At 40.8% G+C, this 21,543-nt stretch overlaps 1 protein-coding gene across 20 annotated transcripts in view; it reads right to left on the bottom strand.

Moving 5' to 3' along the window:
• LOC149305184 (protein 4.1-like) overlaps positions 1–21,543 on the bottom strand; it is a 157,554-nt gene that overhangs the window by 71,686 nt on the left and 64,325 nt on the right. For 13 of the 20 annotated variants that reach the window (XM_089478483.1, XM_089478487.1, XM_089478484.1 and 10 more), the window contains exons 8-10: positions 13,323–13,475; positions 8,083–8,180; positions 6,815–6,987 (exon numbers count right to left, since the gene is read on the bottom strand). In XM_089478483.1, the coding sequence (XP_089334609.1) occupies positions 6,815–6,987; positions 8,083–8,180; positions 13,323–13,475 (424 nt within the window). Of the gene's footprint in view, positions 1–4,633; positions 4,751–6,814; positions 6,988–8,082; positions 8,181–13,322; positions 13,476–21,543 lie in introns of all 20 variants that reach the window. The other 7 variants (XM_089478481.1, XM_089478479.1, XM_089478480.1 and 4 more) reach the window with 1 other exon arrangement.

The following is a 21,543-nucleotide window of genomic DNA, read 5'->3' as shown; positions in this document are numbered from 1 at the left end:
TGATGTCAGACTTATTGAATGACAATTATTGGGATCCTCTTTTTTCCCCTTTTTGAAGATGGGGACAACGTTTGCCCTCCTCCAGTCTGCTGGGACTTCTCCTGTTCTCCAGGAGTTCTCAAATATTATTGCCAATTGCTCCGATATTACATTTGCCAGCTCTTTTAATACCCTTGGATATAGTTCATCTGGTCCTGGAGACTTAAATTCATTTAGATTAACAAGGTATTCCTCTATTATCTCTTTACTTATTCTGTGCCTAAATTCCCCTATTCTGTCTTCTGCTTCATTATCCCCAGGTTGAGCACTCTTTTCCTTTTCTGAGAACACTGAGGCAAAGAAGGTGTTGAGTAATTCTGAGTAAATGTTGAGTAAATGTTATCTTCTAATTCAATTAGCTCTAATTCTTCTCTTACATTGTTCTCTTTTGCCTTAGATTCAAATTCTCCTTTTTGAGTTTCGTCCTCCTCTGTTTCTCTATTATTTTCTTCTTCCAATGGTATATACGCTTCAATTAAATACCTTTTTCCTTTATTTTCTTTTTCTTTATATTTGCTGGATCTCCATTCTCTTGATTGACTTCTTTCTTCCCTTGAGCCTTTGAATTCATTCTTAAGTTTCATTTCCATTTCCTTCGGCTTATTTAGGTTGTCTATTTTAATTCTTTTTTGTCTGTAGGAGAAAGATAGTCCTTCTAATCTTTCCCATCTAAAATTTATGTTCATTCTATTCAATAGTTGGACTAATAGTTTATATTTCTGTCTTTCAACCATAATTTGTGGATGAATGTCTTTAAAAAATTTTTAATTCCATATCTTCTATTATCAAGGTCTTCTCATAATTTTTTTGAATTATCAAATCTTTAAATTTTGTCCTCACAAAACAGATTACTATGTCTCTTGGCAACTTCCTGTCTTTTGTTTGTTGTGAGTTGACCTGAAAAAATTTATCAACCTCTAATTCCATTAATTCTGTCTCAATTCCCATAAATTCCGCCAGTGCAGGAATTACTCTTAAATTCAAATCTTCATTCATTGTTTCCTTTAAGCCTCTTATTTTAATACATCTCTCTCTGTATCTTAATTCATTAGCCCATTCCAATGTTTGTTGTAAGCCTTGTGGTTTTAGTGTCTCTATAGATGTATTTTCCATGGCCGAAGTCTTTTCTTTCAATTTTTCTATTTCTTTTTGGTTCTTATTTACATCTTGAGATAATTTCTCCATTCTTTCCCCCATGTTGTCTAGTTCTTTTTTTATATCTTTTCTTATTTCAAGTCTTGCCTCTTTTATTTCTTCTCTTATTTCTCTATTAGATTCTTTCAGGTCTTCTTTCAATTCTTGTCTGTTTTCCTTCATTTCTTGTCTAATACTCTTTACTTCTTCTAGTAAGGACATAATAGGGTCTATAACTCTTATTAAGTCTTCTCCTGATCCTCTTCTTTGTGACTGGAACTGCAGTTGTATATATCCTTTTTTGACTGTAGCCATTTTTTCACATTTCTCCTCTGTTTCAATTTTTTTTCTTCCAACTCCTTGTTTCCATTAATATTAAAATCAAAAAAGGAGAAAACAACAATCTGACTTTCTTTCTAAACTGCAATTTGCAACAATAGAAATACAATATTATTGGTATTAGTTGATGCAGAATGTCTTGTATGTTTCACACTTTCCATATTTCTTTTGGTTATAAAAAATTAATCGATTCTCTTAAAGCTTATAAGATTTTTCCTATAATTACAACAGGTTCAATATGAGAAAAAGAGAACACCTTATCAATTGTACTATTTCAATCTTAGATCCATTTATCAAAGAAGAGTAAATTAAAAAAATCCTATATTCACAAAGGAGACATATTTACAAAGTATCTATGCATAACTTTGCTCTTGTTCTCTTCAAATCTTCTCTATTATAAATTACTTCTTCTTAATTGTATGCGAGTTGACCTAACTTCTCCCAAAGGGAGAGGCAAAAAAGGGAGGCAGGATTCAATAATCTGGGTAATCACCTAAAACCAAGGGAATCTCCAGCATATAAGGGACTATATATCGTCCCTTCTCGAATCCCTAAGATAACTTCTCTTAATGGAGAAGGTTAAGGATGGGTAGTTTCAACCCCGTTCCTCCAAGAACCCCTTTTACGAAGAAAGCAGCTAGTGTCAATTAACTTCTGCTTACTTCCGCAACTCCAACATACCGGAAGCCAAAACCTAATGATGCAAAAATCTTATGAAAGAATGCCTGAATACACAAGACCTTGCGTTGCCTTAGGAGTTAGATGGTCTGGGGGCGGAAACACACCCACACACTTCTCTGTGCCACCGGTGGAGTAGATGACTCTGGGCTGGGCTAAATAGCTGCACCTGACATTCTCTTGCCGCTCCACTGAGGAGTTAGATGGTCCGGGGGGGAACACGCCCACACACTACTCTGCACCGCCGGTGGAGTAGATGACCCTGAGCTGGGCTAAATAGCTGCACCCAACACTCTCTCGCTGCTCCGCTGAGGAGTTAGATGGTCCGGGGGGGGGGGGGAACGACACGGCCACACACTCCTCTGCGCCACCAGTCACTATTTGTTTTTCTGTATTCTCAATAATATATTTTTCTAAAAGAATTGCATAGTTAAGATATCACCAACAGGATTTCAACAAGAGATGTCTCCATAACATTATAACCCCAAAATTTACAGTTGGGACACAAGACCTGTCATAGGACTAACCAAAATGTCACAAATGAGCAAGCAAGATTTCAAGTTCCACATCAGGCTTAACTGTACAAAAGCCAGAAGGATAGGAAGAGAGAAAATAGGTTAGATATAATAGCTGCAAGATCCACCCTTCATTTCTGAAACCAAAAATCCTGTTCAGTCAATCCTAGAGGAAATATAACCTGAAGCATCCAAGGGGATTAATACTTTCAAGCCTGTTTTTCCATTTTTAGATTAGGTCCAAACAGCCTTTATGAGAGCATCTAGCCTATTTTTTATACTATTTTGTTTTTCCACTTTTGCATGCCCCCTGCTTTTTTGAACCATCTAGAGAGCCAGCATGGTGTAGTGCACATGTGCCGTCACCCCAGCACAGAGTTTGCCAGAGTTTGTTACTAGAAAGCCAGAGGGACATGTCACTTTGCAATGAGTGGGTTTTGGGTTGCACTTTGGGTACTCGGCCTCTAAAAGGTTCACCATCACTGGTGTAGTGGCTGTATGACTTTGGAGACCAAAGTTCAATTGGCCATGGAAACCCACTGGGTGAATTTGGACAAGTTACCATCTCTCAGCCTCAGAGGAAGGCAAAGGCAAAGGAAACCCCCTCTGAACAAATCTTGTGAAGAAACTCCATGATAGGGTCACCAAGTCAGAAATGACCTGACTGCACATAAAAACAAAGCTGATGAGTTCTGTAGAACTAGAAAACTTGCTCAATATTTTGTAATATTGGGTCACAAAATAACTAAATGTTATTACATTTTGGAGAGTTTGTATATGAAACAATACAGCTAAATTTTATTTGTCTATAAGATGGTTATATTATGTTTATCTGCGTCAAGAGCAAAGTATTTTATAGGTGTTACACAAATATGAAATGTGAGTGACTACACTGTTCTAATCACAAGGACACAGCTGAGGTGAATGTACTATTTCTTAGATTCTTTTGAAGTTAGATACTTGCAAAAATTCTGCCACCTACACATTGAAATAGTACAGAAGGCATGCTCTTGTATGTAGAGGCATACAAGCTTTTCCTGATCCATTTGTTTGGCCTTATGGTGTAGAAAATTATTCCATCATGCTCCAGTACCAATACCAGAATTACAAGAAACTCATACAGAAAAAAGCATATCAAGATCAACCGACTTCACTTGTAAAAACAACAAACAAACAAACAAAACAAACAAATTAAAAACCCTAAAAATAAGCTCTTTATTCCAATAAACAAAATGTTCTGACTAGACCCTGTTGGTAAGAATATTAGTAAAATAAAAGGTGACTTCAAAGAAGCAAAACTGAGAACAGTTCAAGATCAATTACAAGAAACAGACTGAAATAGCATAATAAGTACATTTGAAAATGTGTGTTAGAAGAGATTTTATGTACCACTTCTCCCCCCCCCCCAAAAAAGACAGAATATAGCAAAATTATACTTTTAAAGACATGTTTAAACTGTAATAAGTACCATGAACCATAAAGCTTAAGCAAAACTGAACAAAGCAAGAAAATCCTATAATCAAGGAAAAGTTTGAATATAATTTTAAGATTGCAAACATATTTTCTGGGATAGGTGCAAAAGGGGACAAAGCTCCATTTAGAAATCTTGTTTCCATTTTGAAATCTGGTAGCACATGATCAGATAGTTCTACTTCAGTCACCTGACAATTAATCCAATTAATGAAAAGCACTTCCTCAACTCAGTGATGACCCTGAGGATGTAAGTACATAAGCAGCCAAACGAAGAGAAATTTCTGTTTTTTCCCCTTATATGGAGGAAAAGACACGTGCCAGAACATGAGAAACATTTCAGAATCAGAAATTGTGCCTCATTTTATGAAAGGCTGAATGATTTCATGAAAGGATAGAAAACTCACTCCAGATTAAGAAGAAGAGACAGAGAAAATGAGAGCTACCCACAGCGATACCTGGCTTCTCCTGAAATTGTTCCACAGGTTCTGATTCCGGAACCCCAACCAACACCACATGCTCCTGCTTCTCCTCCTCTACGAGTTTGAACTCAATTTTTTGAGAGCCACGTTTAGCTGAAGAAATTGTGCACAAGTTACAGAATATCCAGAACACAATATGTAATGTTGCAGATTTCAGTTGTGGATAAAAGTAATGTTTACTATTTTTCTTGGTTGATTTTTCAGTTTGATTTTCAGTTTGAAAGCCTTTACAATTCTACTTCACCAAGTGCACAACTGATGCCTATAATTAACATGATGCACTTGATCAGATAGTATTAAGTCTTTCAGGATAATTTAGGAGTTCTTTTATGAACATTTCTGAACTCTAGAGTATCCCATCAGCATGGGAACTGTTAGAAAGTTACAATTCCCACTGTCATCTGAAAAGACAAGAAACCCTTGGTCATACTGGGGCAGCAATACAGGAGGGAAGGGAAATTGAGGCAGCAATAAAAAATTTACAGGGCAGAATGAGGTATGGCGATAGCAGCATAACATCCTCTCATGGAAGGAAGAGAGAGATCTGATTAATACTATCTCATCTTCCAGTCACTCTGTCACCCGTGGGAACTTGGAGCATGAGCCAGGCTAGCAATAAAACTTCACCTTGCTCTTAATACCAGGCCAGTTAAAAATAAATCACATATAATCTATCATCTTCTCAAGGATGAGGAGGCTGACCTAGCATGATTTACAGAAACTTGGCTGAAGGATGATAGTAACCTGTCGTGGGCTCAGGGTCTCCCCGCTGGGTACTGTTAGCAGCAGGTGAGGGTAAGTGGGCAGGGGTGGAGTAGCTCTGGCCTATAAAGATTATCTCAGTCTGAACAGATTACCTATTTGGGAGCTGAGTGTGAGTTTGAAGACCAGACAGACTGTGGATTCTGTTAGTGTACCATCCACCTCACTGCCTGGCTGAGCTCATGGACCTGGTTTTGGAGTTGTCCAGACTTCTGATCTTGAGCAATTTCAACTTCCTGTTTGAGATCAGTCTCTCAGGTGCAGCTCATGGCATCTGTGCCAAATATGGGCCTATCCCAATTCCTTTCAGAGACCTTACATGCAGGAGGATACACTCTTGATGATCTTTTCAGCTTGGGATATAGGGGTGGAGATGATTAATACCTCTGAGTTTTCATGAACAGATCATTTCATGGTCAGAGTTAGCATCACAGCTACTATCAGTCCCTGCAGAAGTGGTGGATCTATTAAGATAGTCCACTCTTGAAGGCTAATGGATCCAACTACCTTTGTCTTAAATTAAGGAATGTCAATTAATTCAAAATATATCAACCAGACAGATGGCTGTACATCTAGGAGCGAGTATATTACACCAATATTAAAATCACTCCACTGGCTGCCAGTTAGTTCCCAGACAAAGTACCAAGTGTTGGCCATTATTACCTTTAAAGCCCTACATGGTTTGAGTCCAGGTTACCCACGGGATCAATTCCTTCTGTATAATTCACCCCATACATTCAGGTCCTCTAGGGAACATTTACTTCAACTGGCCAGAACTAGACTGGCAGTTGTCACCCAGAGGACATTTCCAACTAGCTGCCCCAAGACAACCTGCTGGGAGAGGTTCGACAGCAAAATATGTTGTCTGAATTTGAAACAGTATTAAAGTCCTTAATATATAATGGTCATTTTAATCCTATGTTTATGTGTTTTAATTTATGTGTTTAATGGTTAGTTATATATTGTATTTTAATCAGTGCTGTACCTCATGCCTCAAACCATGAGAGAGGAGTGGGTAAGAAAATAAATGAATAAATAAAATATGAATCATACACTCTGGTTCGTCCTCATATCACCATTAGGTCTTTAGAAACTTGTTCTTCAAGTTACTCAGCAGTGCACAAAGGAATAGGATTGTAGTGATTCCCATGCAGACAGAGTAAGATTAAGAATTTGGCCTAAATTTCTGGAGTCTCAGCATCTTTGTTCCTCTGTGTCACACACTATTCATGCCTTTAACAAACCAATTAATTTACTATGTTTAAAAAAACCCAAAGTATAATTAGTAATGTATATCTTTAGAAGAAATATGAACATGTGCAAACTAAACTAAACTAAAACTCTGCACTCTTAAGACTGATGCACAGATATTTATAACAAAGTTCAAATACTCACCACCGTCAAGGCTTCTAGAGGCCCTCTTACTTGCTGTCCGTTCAAACTGAGGTGCAGGTCTGTCAATCAGAGCACTCGCTTGTCTTGTCTGAGCTTGTGTCCGACCACTGTATCGGAACTTAGAGCCCAGCACGAGAAACCTGCTCTTAGGAATTGCTTCAGTAGATGTTAACCTAAAAGGCACGTGCATGTTTACATTCATTTCATTTTTGACCAAATAATTGATAATGCTAAATCAGATAAGATCCAACATCATAGCATAATTACAGCTATCAATATGATTCTATGATTCCAACACAAACCAGTAGTGATCGTATTGCTACTTAAAACATAAGGGTAATACGAATGGTGACTAGCATAACCCTGATAGCATTCTGAAATGCCACCCCTAATGTTTGAGTGAACACCGTTCACTCAAACTGGAAAAAATAAATTGCAGCTAAGGACCATCTTATAGTGATGGATTCAACAAAAACTAAAGTAGGAGTGACAAGGTGCTTGCAGATGCAAGTAAGTGATTAGTCATGTCTACTTCACCTTTGTCTAAAGCAAAAGTTGTTCATCACAGAGGGCAATGGAAAAACCTTTGCAACGTAAGGATGTAAGAAGGCAGAAATAAGTGCCAGTTTGTTTCTGTTTACTAGACTTTTACACCATAGTAAAACTATTCTGTGCCTTCACATTGATGAATATCTTGAATTAATAATAATTCCAATTATTTCAATTCCACTCTTTGTGTAACACAGCAAAATGTGGAATATTTAAAGGGGGTTTAAGTAGGAGTGATAAGGTGCTTGCAGATCATATTACTCTTATGTTTTTCATCTGCAAGACTCTGTATCTATATGTCCTCCAGTATACTGGACCAGAACATGCGTATTTTTAATTGTATTCTTTTTATTTTATTATGGGAAGTACTGCAGCCACAAGGTTGTGAGTCTGATCACAGGCAGGGCTCCAGGGCCCACTCAACCCTCCATCCTTTCGTAGCTCGGTAAAATGAGTACCCAGCTTGTTGGGTGCAATTGGCTTCCTCACTGTAAACTGCTTAGGGAGTGCTAGTTCACTGATAAGCAGCATAGAAATGTACTTGCTACTGCTATTGTTATTAATCTGAGAAAGGTGGATGTAAGCCAAAGAAACAAAGAAGCAAATGAAAGCAGTTCTTCTCTATTCTGATGTTTGCTAACTGGAATAAAAGCTTGTTATATCTCGAACACACAGAAACGTCATTTGTAAGTTAGCTTTGCAGCTAGAAATATACATACCTGAAAAATGTATGATGCTCAACACAGACCTTCCACAGTTTTTTAGCTGCCCGATAACTAGGAAGTTTGAATCCAATTGTACTTTCATATTGTTCATGCTAAAGGGAATAATAACAACATAGATTGTGTCTAAAGCATTAGCACAAAACATGTACACTGAGTAAGATTACTCATTGACTGATTCAGGTAATACAGATTTCCGCCTATGCTCGAGCCCCATTGTAAACAATGGGGCTTGTGCACGGTGGCGCAGAGGTGCGCGTGGCGCAACGGGCGCACGCGCCCATTCAACTGAATGGGACGCGCCGCCCCTTCTGCCCCGCACGTGCCCAGTGGCTTGAGCGCGTATGCTCAAAGCTGCTTATAAAAAGTCCGCGTATGCGGAGGCCCCACTGTACTTAAATATGCTAAACTCCAGAAAGAAAACATTTTACAAGACAGTGCACCATGCTTAATTCTTAGCAATCAGTAAGTCTAACAGCCTTACAGAATTCAGTACTATGACTGAGATGGAACTACTCCTATTTGACACTGTCAAAAGTATTACTCTCTAGATCACTTTATTTTCAAAAAATAAAAAAGTACCAAAAAATCTGAAACATTCTAAATTTCTGAGGCACTGACATTCAAATTCAGGTTTCATCAAAACTGATAGTAGTGAGAAATCCCTTAACGTGCTTAATTGCCTAAAGTTCCATCTCTAAATTGTATCACTATCCACCGTTTATTGCCTTTAGGGGTTAAATACCATATATACTAGTTTACAAGTCAACCTGCGTATAAATCGAGGTCAACTCGAGGTGCTCCTGGTCAGTCGGAAGGCAGATCCGGGAATAGGGACTATGTCTGTGCTGGATGGGGTTACACTCCCCCTGAAATCTCAGACTCACAGCTTGGTTATGCTCCTGGACTCAATTCTGAGCCTGAATGCCCAGGTTCAGCAGTAGCCAGGAGTGCATTCACACAGTTGAAACTAGTGCACCAGTTGTGTCCGTTTCTTGAGATGTCAGTTCTTGTTACAGTGACACATGGCTTAATTATATCATATTTGGACTACTGTAATGCCCTCTATGTGGAGCTGCTTTTGGAAACTGTTTGGAAACTTCAGTGGGTGCAAAACACCACAGCTAGAATGCTGACCAGGGCCAGTTACCAGGAGCGTATAACTCCTTTGTTGAAACAGTTGCACTGGTTACAGATTCATTTCTGGGCACAATTCAAAGTGCTGGTCATGACCTATAAAGCTCTATATTGCTTAGGTCTAAACCTGTTCACCTAAGCAATATAGAGCTTTATAGGTCAACAAGGTTATCTTGGATCAATTTCAGTCTATGAGTACTGATGACGTAGACAAGCTGCTTGGTAAGGTAAAAAAGACCACCTGCCCTCTCGATCCCTGTCCATCTTGGCTGGGAGGTGAGGCGACCTTGAAGCTGCTACAATCTATAATCAATGCCTCCCTCAGGGAAGGTTGTTTTCCATCAGGTCTGAAATTAGCAGTGGTGAAACCCATTCTAAAGAAACCTTCCCTTGATCCCTTGTATAAAAACCATTATAGGCCAGTTTCTCTTCTTCCCTTTTTGGGTAAGGTGATCGAGAGGGCGGCTACAAACCAGCTCCAAGCAGTCTTGGATGACACCAACTATCTCGATCCATTTCAAACTGGCTTCAGGTCGGGATACGGAGTGGAGACTGCCCTGGTCACCTTAGTTGATGATCTCCGCCTGTGCATTGACAGTGGAAGTGTGGCCCTGTTGGTGCTCTTGGACATCTCAGGGGCCTTCGATATCATAGACCATGGTATCCTTCTGGAATGCCTGAGTTGGGAATCCCTGGCTCTGCTTGCAGTGGCTATGTCCCTACCTCTCAGGCAGATTCCAGATGGTGATGCTGAGGGACAGCTGCTCCTCCATGAGAGAGCTGACATCTGGCGTCCTTCAGGGCACCATTCTATCCCCCATGCTGTTTAACATTTACATGAAGCTGCTGGGTGAAGTCATCCGGAGACATGGGGCGGGATGTTATCAGTACGCTGATGACACCCAAATTTATTTCTTTATGTCTCGGGCTGTTTCAGTGACCAAGGAGGGCATCTCCCCCCTGAATGACTGCCTGAAGTCAGTAATGGATTGGATGAGGGAAAATAGACTTAAGCTGAATCCAAATAAAACGGAGGTACTTGTGATGGGTAACCCCAATCCGGGTATGGAGATAAGTTCGCCAGTTCTAGATGGGGTTACACTTCCCCTTAAAGACTGTGTCCGCAGCTTGGGGGTGCTCCTGGATTTGTTGCTTCAACTGTCTTCTCAGACTGATGCGACAGCCAGGAGTTCCTGTTATCAGATTCGGCTGATACGCCAGTTGCGCCCCTACCTGGAGCAGCGGGACCTAGAAATGGTGGTACATGCTCTAGTAACCTCTCGCCTTGATTTCTGCAATGCGCTCTACATGGGGCAACCTTTGTGCCACGTCCAGAAGCTCCAGTTGATACAAAACATGGCAGCCGGAAAATCCAAGTTCGATCATATTACACCTATTTTAAAATCACTACACTGGCTGCCTATTAGCTTCCGGGCACAGTACAAGGTGTTGGTTATCACCTATAAATCCCTACATGTCCTGGGTCCAGTCTACTTGAAGGAACGCCTCCTCCCACACAATCGTTCCCGTACACTCCAATCCTCCGGGAAAAACCTCTTACAATCCAGACTGGTGGTGACCTCCCAGAGGTCCTTCTCTGTCACCACTCCAAAAACTTGGAATGACCTGCCGGAAGAGATTCGCCAATTATCCTCACTTAAGGCTTTTAAAAAGGCGACAAAACCCTTTCTCTTCCGGCAGGCCTTCCCCGATTGATAATGTCCAGAACCAATTGAATCGCCCTCCTTTTATTATTTTTCTTATTTCTGGTTTGTTTATTAATTTTGTTATATTGTTATGTATTTTTAACCATGTTTTATTGTTTAATTAGGGAGGGAGGGTTGGGCTGGGATCTTGTGGGGCTTGTTGTTTTTATTGTTGTATATTATATAAACTCTGCTGTTACCCGCCTCGATCCTCAAAATGGAAGAGGCGGGATATAAATAAATAAATAAATATTAAGATCTTCAGGAGGTTTTCTCTTGGTCCTACCAAGATCACAGGCTTGCTTGGTAGGGACAGAGAGCCTTCTTGGTGGTTGCTCCCACCATTGGGATGCCCTTTCATGGGAAGCTAGACTGGCCCTCTCCCTGCTTGCTTTTTGTCAGAAAGCAAAGACATTTTTATATAAGCAGGTAGTTGATATATAATTCATATCGGTGCTTTTTATGGAGCTGGCGGGCTTTAGTTATTGTTTTGAATCTTACTGAGATTTTTAAAAATGTTTTTATCTGTGAGCCGCCTTGTGTCCCTCCTGGGAGAAAGGGGACATAAAAATAAACCCCATCCTAATGGGGACGTTCTTGACCTGCACAATGACCATTGTTAAAACTGTACTTGCCACCTCATCTCCCTACCAACAATGTTTTGAATTAGAATTGACATTTGCATGCACAAATGACTTATTTTCAGTCCTTAGTTATTTTTTATGGGTTTTTCGAGCCATGTGGCCGTGTTCTGAAAGAATTTATTCCTGATGTTTCGCCTGCAACTGTGGCTGGCATCTTCAGAGGATTGTAGCTTGGAAGTGTTTGGAGTATATATACATGTGGGATCCTTGTTTGGAAGGGTTGCTTTTTACATGCTAATGGTGGAGTCAGTTTGTGTGTTGTATTGTGTTGAATGGCACAGCCTGAAGGTGTTTTGTGTGGAAAATATGCCAGGGGGGATTTGTGTCTATTTAATTGGTAATCCATTGTCTGTGGGGAGACCCCTTGAGCCTAGGTGGTGTTCATTTGCTTGAATCTTGATTTTGGAGTTTTTCAGGACGGGTAAACAAACCTTGTTTACTTTCAGTGTTTCTTCTTTTCAGTTGACGTTGTCCAGGTGACTGTGGATTTCAATGGCCCCTCTGTGCATTCTGACTAGTAGCTGTTGGCATGGTCCAGAATTTCAGTGTTTTCTGTGCCCTAGTAGGCTTATAATGTATTTCTGCAACTGCTGTTTTTCTGGTTGGTCCAGTCTGTAGTGTCTCTCATGTTCCTTGATTCGTGTTTGGATGCTGCTTTTGGTGGTCCTGATGTAGACTTGTCCACAGCTTCATGACATGTGGTAAACCCCTGCGGCATACAGCCGTGGACAAATCTACCACAACCTTCTTCAGGCATGTTGGGACCATACCTTGTTGCTGAGGGGGGTAAGGGAAGTGATTAATGCCTTCCCTTACCCACTCAGCAAATCCTCCTCTGGCCTGTTTAATCAGCTAGGAAGGACAAGAGTATAGTACACACGTGGCAACTCTCACCTCTCCATCTTGTACATGAGAAAAGGGTCTTAGTAAAGAATAAACTAAACATAAGTCAACAATGTGATGCAGCAACAACACAAGCCAGTGTAATTCTGGGCTGCAATAACAAGATTACAGTGTCCTGATCGTAGGGTTGCCATAATTGTCCACTACTAATACTTCCCTCAAGGGAAGTATTAGTGCCATTCTATTCTGCTTTGGTCAGACCTTCCCTGAAATACTGTGTCAAGTTCTGAGCATCACCATTCAGGAAGGATATTGAGAAGCTGGAGCGTGTCCAGAGGATACCAACCAAAGTTGGAAAAGGTCTGGAAACCTTGCCCTATGAGGTCAAGAAGAGAAGGTCAAGGGATGTCATATTTAGGATGGAGCAAGCTTTTTCCCCCCTGCTGCTCCAGAATCTAGAAGCAAGAGATTCAAATTACAAGAAAAGAGATTCCATCTAAACATTAGGAAGAAATTCTTAACTGTAAGGAACAAACTGTCTTGTTGTGGAGAACTGTCCTTCTTTGGAGATTTTAAAACAAAGTAGGATGACAATTTCTCAGAAGTGCTTTAATTGTACATTCCAGCATAACAGGGGGTTTGACTAGATGCCACTAGGCTACCCTTCCAATGCTATATTTCTATGCTCAAAAATAGACTGGTCTAAAGATAGTTTAGGAACCATTGTATTATAGGAATCAAGTCAGCAACCTACCTACACACATACATGATAGTAAACATACCTTGTTCATTGTCCAAATGGCACTTTGTTTGTGGAACAAGTAAATTCAGCCTACCAATACTTTTGTGAGACAGAAGGTAGATACAGAAAACTGAGATGAAAATACTATAGGACTTCACAGTTTACCTCACCAGGCCGGATCTTGATAAAAAAGCTGCTGCGCTTGTAAGAAATCTTCAACACTTTGGGCCAAGGGAAACGGTTGATTCTTAATTTATCTTTATAGACAAGAAGGCCACTGGAACAGACTCCCAAAGTTATATCCACACCTTCCAGGTCCTATAAAAGATAAAATTCATTTCAGGTGCTTATACTGCAGAACCTTCTTTCAGCACAACCCTCCCCACCCACGCTTGCCTTCTATTGAGCCTTTTAAGAACAATTAGATGGATATGGTGTTAACACAGTTTTACTTATTGCCTGATTCAGAATACACCTAGATCAGCTGAACTCTAGGAGGTAAATATTTTACAGGCATTTTACAAACAATATTCCTGCCCCTGACAATATGATCTGTTCTGATACCCGAGTACATAAATTTGCATTCAAAACAAAAACCACCACTAATAATAATAATACTAAGTTTTATTTATATTTTTCCCGACTCTCCTGACGGATCGAGGCTGAATTACAGTCAATGTCTAATTCAATGGAACATAGCAATTCTAATTACAGTTATTTAAAATCAGCTTATAAAAAACAAAGTATTATCTAAAAACATACAGTATACAAATCACAGTTAACATCCTGAGGTAGATTTCTATTTGAGAGTGGTTTCCTTTATAGAGAGTCAGGGGGGTATGCTTGTCGGAAGAGGTGAGTTTTCAATGCCTTCTTAAAGGTGTCCAAAGTAGGAATGAGTCAAATCTCTTCCGGGAGATTATTCCAATGCATAGGGACCATGGTCGTGAACGCTCTTTCATAGAATCATAGAATCGTAGAGTAGTTGTTAATCTCACTTTGGGATGTTCAAGTAGGAGCTTTCCAGTTGTTTTGAGAGTGCGAGGTGGATTGTGTAGGGGTTCCGAACTTGGTACAAAGGTAGCCCCATGTAGAGTTCACTGCAGAAATCTAGATGAGAGGTTACCAGTGCGTGTACTACAGTTTCAAGGTCCTTTCGGTCCAGGCAGGGATGCAGTTGGCGTATCAGCCGAAGCTGGTATCAAACACTCCTGGCCATCGCATCCACTTGAGATGATAATTGTAGAGATGAATCCAGGAGTACTCCCAAGCTGCAATCTTTGTCCTTTAGGGGGAGTGTGACCCCGTCCAGGACTGGATGACAATTATCTCTGCCTGGACTTGGGGTACCTATTATGAGTACCTCTGTTTTCTCCGGATTCAACCTGAGTTTGTTTTCCCTCATCCAGCCCATTACTGATCCCAGGCAGGCATTCAGAGGAGAGATGCCTTCCTTAGTCACTGTCTCAGTCGGAGACATGGAGAGATAGATCTGGGTGTCATCAGCATACTGATAACACCGTGCTTCATGTTTCCAGATGATCTGTCCCAGCAGCTTCATGTAAATGTTAAATAGCATGGGGGACAGAATGGCACCCTGAGGGATGCCAGATGTCAGCTCTTTTACGAGAGGAGCTGTTCCTCAGCCTCACCATCTGGAGCCTTGCCGAGAGGTAGGATCGGAGCCACTGAAGCGAAATGCCCCCAATACCCAGCTCTCTCAGGCGCTCCAGAAGGATACCATGATTGATGGTATCGAAAGCCGCTGAGATGTCTAAGAGCACCAGCAGGGTCACACTTCCCCTATCGATGCCCAGACGAAGATCATCGACTAAGGCGACCATAGCAGTCTGAACTCCATATCCTGCTCTGAAGCCACTACCTTTTTTTACCTGAGAGATGACCTCTCTAGGAATCTCTAGGTCTCCCAGCACAACTCTATGGTCAACATCTGCCAAAAGTTGACCACAGAATCATGCTGGAGGACCTACAAATGCCTAGAGAAATGATTGCTCTAGTAATCTCTAAATCCTCCAGTGCAACTTCTTTGGAGGACCTAGGAATTCCTAGAGATAACATATTAATCGAAATCTGAGTTCAAAGCAGACAGGACTGCAGGAATAACACCTTCAGGGTAAGAATTTCAACCCCACTGACCTCAAGGGTTTCTTCACCAGGGCCCTTAGTATGACACATAGGTTCCAAGACAGGAACCAATGAGCAGTACCAGAGAGAATCAAGGAAACTGCTGCAGAAAGCTCTGTACATGAAGGTGGGAAGTGAGAAGCTTGCCCCTTTTTCTTGCCAGACGAGACCCCAATGCTGACATGTACCTCTTGAGTAGATTGTTACTAACCTTTGTTCAACTCTGCCTATAAAAAGCCAGTATGCATTCCACTGATGCTGACTGAGGTCTTGCCCTCTTGTGGCATAAGGCCCGCCATGTAGACTCATATATGTGTTTTGTAGAAAATATCCTAGCTGATAGGATGGTCTTCCTCATCATACCCTTTAGCCATTAACCTTTCTCCAGGCATATAACTTAAATCTGGATCAGGATATAACAGACCTCTTTGATGTACCAGGTCTGGCCAGTTTTGCAGAGTCCAGCCTTCCTGAATCTGCATCTTGACCATATCGAAAATCACAGCTGACATAGTCAACAAGGAGCTATCAGAATGACCTCTGCTCCCTCTATAGAAAGCAATAGCAAGTACATTTCTATACCGCTTATCAGTCTTCCATAGGTATCTGAAGAGCCATGTCTTTTGTCCACCTAATAGCTGCCCTAGTGAACAGAGAGTTTACTGCAGATCGGATTGCCAGAGCTGCCACCTCGTGTGCTCTACATAACAAAGCCTCCATTTTTTTATCTGCTAAATTCCTGGGGGTGTCTGTCATCTCCATCCCTGAGGAAGAAACTTCTTGAAATCAGTCCAGCCACAGAGGCATCAATAAAAAGAAGCTTCAACCTCTCTATGGCCCACTGAGGAACCAAATACAGCCTTTTTGCAAAACTGGTGGCACCTTGCAATTCTTGTATACTCCCACTTAGCTTCCATAATATCCCATAAGAAATACAGCAAACTTATTCAACTCAAACAGATGCACAGATGTCTGCTCAGGGGAGTCATCCCACTCATCCTGAGATAACTTGCCCACTCCATTTCAGAAGATATAGAACCTATAGGGTGCACAGCAAGAGATAAATGTTTGCTCTTCCTTTTTGCTTGTGTGTAGGAGAGGTCACCTGGGAAGTGCCTACCTTGTGCTAACCCCCCACAGATCAGAGGATAAGGTGAATTCAGAAGAATGTGACTGTCTTGGGTGCCTTAAGCATTAGAGGACACACGTTTCTCCGAGGCACCCATGTGCTATGTGCTCCTTTGAAATGGGATCCACATCTCTTTTCCTTCCATCTCCACTAACACATATAGCTCAATCACTCTTCAATCACAATGCATTCCCCATATCCCAGAAAAACTCCTTTTCTCCATAAAGGCCCCTGTGGGCATTCTGAAGTAGTCTTTGCTACTTTAGGTTCTTTAATCTCTTGTTAAGCATACAAATCTCTCTTCTTGCCACCACTTCCACCACCAGACTCATTTTCCCTCCCCTACTCTCCTCTTTTTCTTTCCCAAACATAGCTGTTATTCTGCTCCATAAACCTAACTTTCTCAGACCCAGAAAGTCCTCTCTAACCCCCTCTATCCATTCTCTTCAAAGAACTCACACAGTCAATGGCAGTTATACAATCTTTTTATTATAAAAAAGGCAACCAGGATATTCTAGTGGCCTTAAAAATTTACAAAGCCAAATTAAGACCGCAATTACTTTACAGCATATTCACCTGGATTCCAACCTTTAATAAGGAGACTGAATGTTTGCAGACACATTTTTTTAGGAGACTATTATCTGTACCACCATGTGTACACCATCTGACTCTCTAGGCAGAACTGGGATTGAATGCTCTTGAAACTGAAGCCTGGTTGATGACCTATAGGTTTTGGTTTAAGATACATTTCAGGCCTAATAGATCCAGCCTTTTATGGTTCATACTATCTGATATTTATTATGCTAGTTGGGCTAAATTTTAAGAAAGTAAAATTATATCTGTAGGTTTAAATGTTGATTCTCTCCTTTTACTTACCGAAAAGGAGTATCTTAAATCTATTAGGGTCTGCCTTGCAGACAGAGAACATCAACTGACATATCCAACTCCTCCCAGAGTATGTTCTCTAGCGATGCTCGGTATCCCCCCCTTGCAGGGTAGGATACCAGACTATTTTCAAACCCTTTCACTGCTGGCGTCGAGGATGGCCTTTTTGTTTGCAAGACTGAATGTACACCCCTCAAATGTGACCGGGGCAGATATCTGCAGACCCCATTTTTGAATCGTGTATGTCACTGTGATCAAGCTCAAGATGTTCTCCATCATACTGTATTACTTTGTCCATTGTACCGTATATACTTGACTATAAGTCAAAAAATGTATGCCCCAAAATGAACTCCAAAATCATGGGTAGACTGGGGGTGAAAAGCAGAGAAAGAGAAAGGTTTGTCCTCTATTTTTGCAAGCCCTGATCCTTGAAAGTCCTGGGGGTGAACAGCAAGCGAGAAAAAGATCTGTCCCCTATTTTTGCAAGCCCTGATCATTGGGAGTCCTGGGGGTGAAAGGCAGAGAGAGAGAAAGGTCTGTCCTCCTTTTTGCAAAGCTATGAGCCTTGGGAGTCCTGGGGGTGACAAGCAGAGAGACAGTGGGGTCTGTCCTCCTTTTTGCAAACTATGAGCCTTGGAGATGCTTTTGGTAAGGGGAAGAGTGTGTGTGTGAATGTGTGTGTGCCGAGGTTTGTTTCCCCTTTTCCATGCCGAGACTGATGCTTGGAAGAGGTCCAGAGAGGGAGATACAGGGAGGGAAGTGGTACTTTGTCCCCCCCCCCCCCTTTAGATCTTTTGTAACATCCTCCAGTGTTTGCCCCTTGACTTATCCAGGGGTCATATCAAAATTTGGATCCAAAAACTGCCCTCAACTTATACATGAAGTTGACTTATACATGAGTATATACGGTATATAATTCCGAGGGGAAGATTGTTAAGAAGGTTATTTGAAATGAATATCTCTTTGAATGAGTTATCAGTGGAATAACTATTGGAAGATCGGAACCCACATATTACCAGGTTAATGGCCAATTTTCTGGTGGAGGCAACAAGATTATGGTTTAAATTTTAATAACAATTCCGTAGTTTTATTGTAAATGCATGTTGTTTTTTCTATGCCTAATAAAGGTTGACTGACTGACTGAACTCCCACAGGTTATTGTGTCTGCCTAAGAGAGCCATATAACACATTTCTTCCTGTTCTAATATTTCATCTGAGGCAAAAGGCCTTCCTGTTTTGCTGACTGTGAAAAGGGGCAAGCCCTTAACTCTAACAAATTCTAAAAATCTAGTTCACTAAAGCATATTTTAAACTTCAGAATTAACTGCAAAATCTAAAAAGTGAAACAACTACTCACTCACAACATGATACGTAATATGGGCAGTGATACAGGGACTAGACCCTGCCACATCTACTCTGAGAGCAATATTATATGGGCCAATGGCATCACCCACAACATCAGAAGTGCATTTACTTGCTTTTCCTCCAATATGATATATACTATTCTATGTTAGCAATGCCCCCTCCCCCCAGTACACTCTGCATCAGACAAACAAAACAGTCTCTGTGCAAGAAAATTAATGAACCAAATCTGACATTAGAAATGTTAATACTCAAAAACCAGCTGCAGAACGTGTCAACCTTCCTGGACATACAGTAAGGGATTTACACATTGCAGTTCTTGAACAAAGAAATTATAAAGGAAGGCTAGAAAGAAAAAATGCTGAACTAAATTATATTCATAAATTCCAATTCGTTAGCAGACGTAAGAACAAAGATAATGGCTAATATAAGAGCCCTCAATACTGCACATATAACAAAAGGAATCTTCTCAGAGAGAGTTTTGAAATTGATGTTTGGTAAGCAGATTTATTACTTTCATACACTGACTAATCATGGTAAAGATCTCAAATACCTTGTATGATTTTTCCAGCCCTTTGAAAATTTACAGAAAGGAAAACGATTTGCATCTTTCTGGATTCTATTACATTTTTATCCCTTTTCCACAACTGTATAAATATGTTCTGTACCTGAGACCTTACTACAACTTGGTACTGCATCTGAAGAAGTGGGTTTACATTCATGAAAGCTTATGCTAAATTAAAAACTAGTTAGTCTTAAAAGTGCTGCCACTTCCCCCCCCCCTTTTTTTTTGTTAATGCGAGAAAGTTAGGTAAATTTTTGCTGAAGTTCCCCCCCCCCCAGCAATTTAATAACTTAAGTTCATCAATGACTTAGCACAAAACTGTTATTTACACAGATTCATATAAAATGTTTTTTGCTACCAGGCCAATGTTCCAATATTCTAAGCAGTATTTTAACTGAGAAAGAAGTGCATGCTGACAGTCTCTAGATTTCAACAAGTACTTCACTACTTTTACATGACTTGCAGTACAAAAGCACAATGCAAGAGACAAATTACTCAAAAACAGCATACAAAGGAATTTTTTATTGGGATAGATTCAGAGAACTAGGTTTGTCCACTGAGAAATGGAGATGCAGTAAAATGAAAGCAGCTGGTCTGAAGAAATGCAAGTAGTTGACAGGCTTCCAGTCCTTAGATAAACTAGATTTTTCAAGAGAAAAGGACATGCAACAGCCAGAGTTGCTCCAGTTATTTATTACATGGATAAATCCAAAGCCAATACATTAAAAATATTTCCAGTTTAGGTTTTATTATAGAGTGGGGAATGGTGGGGTCCCCAAAGTCCCCAACTCTCCAACTTAAAAATGCCTGAAAATCTGCTATTCCCAGCTGTAAAACCAGTCTGGACATGCAGTTTTGATCATAAAACTTGTCACCCACCCCACAACAGTGAAAATGCCACTTCCAGTTCCAGTATGATAGGCGTGTAGCCCACACAGGGATGATCTGGAAATTGTGCTCCACCACTCCCCCATATGTGCCAATCCACTTCTGAAATCATGTCACACAATTGCAACATTTAAAAGAACACATAAAACATTTTTTTCCAAATCAAATGACTTTCAGTGCATAGTCACCATGTGACAGAGTGAGTTCCCATCACTAGTCCCAGCTTCTGCCAACCTAGCAGTTTGAAAGCATGTAGAGGGGCAAGTAGAAAAATAGGTACCACTTTGGTGGGCAGGTAATAGTGTTCCATGCAGTCATACTGGCGACATGACCACTGAGTCATCTTTGACAATGCTGGCATCATCAGCTTAGTAACAGAGATGAGTACCAACCCCTACAGTCAGACACAACTTGATCATCCACAGAAAAGCGGTATACAAATAAAGCTTATTATTATTATTATTATTATTATTATTATTATTATTATTGACAATCACATCAAAGGGAAAACCTTTACCTTTATACTCAGAACTAAATGTGATGGAGTCTAAAAAGACTTGCTCCCAAATAAATGCATATGGGACTGAATGAAATTGATATAAAGGGCCCTTTATCCACAGGGAGTTGGTTCCAGGATCCAGCCCCTGCACAGATACCAAAAACCATGGATGCTCAACTCAGTATTTAAAATTTAAAATTACCTGCAATCGACTGAAGCCAAGCCAAAAAACAGTCCCAAGGCAGGAGTGGAGGCTACAGCTTGCCTGGTCACCAGGGCAAGCATTCTTCTTGTCTCAGCTGTAGCAATTTTTCTCTCCCCCTTAAAAGGTGGAAGCAGTGTTTGGTGTGCTTACAGCAAGAAGCAGAAAGAATGTGTGCCTGGTGCTTGGGGCTTCCCACTGCTGTCTCCCTCCCATCTTGGCTGAGGGAAGTCAATCCCAGGAAGGGGTTAGCAAGGGAGGTAGACGAGGCAAAAATCTGGTGAACAGGGCTCACTGCTGTTGCTTCCCCACCTCTCACCCCTTTGGATGATGGAAGTCAACCTCAGGAAGGGGTTAGCAGGAGAGGTGCTTGCCGCTTCTGCCTCCCCTGCTAACCCCTTCTGACTAAGGTTCGCCCTAGGGTTATCATAAGTCAGAATTGACTTGAAGGCAAACATCACATACACACATGCCTGGATCTTGTTGCTGCAACCTCTGCTACTGCCCTGGGATTGCCTATTGGCATGGCAGCAGTAAATGACAAATAATGCTTTATAAAAATGTTTCTTTATTTTAATCTGTGGTTGCTCAAATCCATGGATACTAAACCTGCAGATACCAAGGGCCCGGTATATAAAGAGATGATAGTGCAGAATCTGTTGTTTAACTCTTGGGTGGGTTGGGTTAAACAGCAGATGAAGCCTACATATT

Source organism: Sceloporus occidentalis, unplaced genomic scaffold (assembly GCF_023333645.1).
Source record: "Sceloporus occidentalis isolate IW3139 unplaced genomic scaffold, rSceOcc1.0.p SCAF_13, whole genome shotgun sequence".
NCBI classification, from domain to species: domain Eukaryota; kingdom Metazoa; phylum Chordata; class Lepidosauria; order Squamata; family Phrynosomatidae; genus Sceloporus; species Sceloporus occidentalis.
This window is presented reverse-complemented; position numbering and strand designations above follow the sequence as displayed.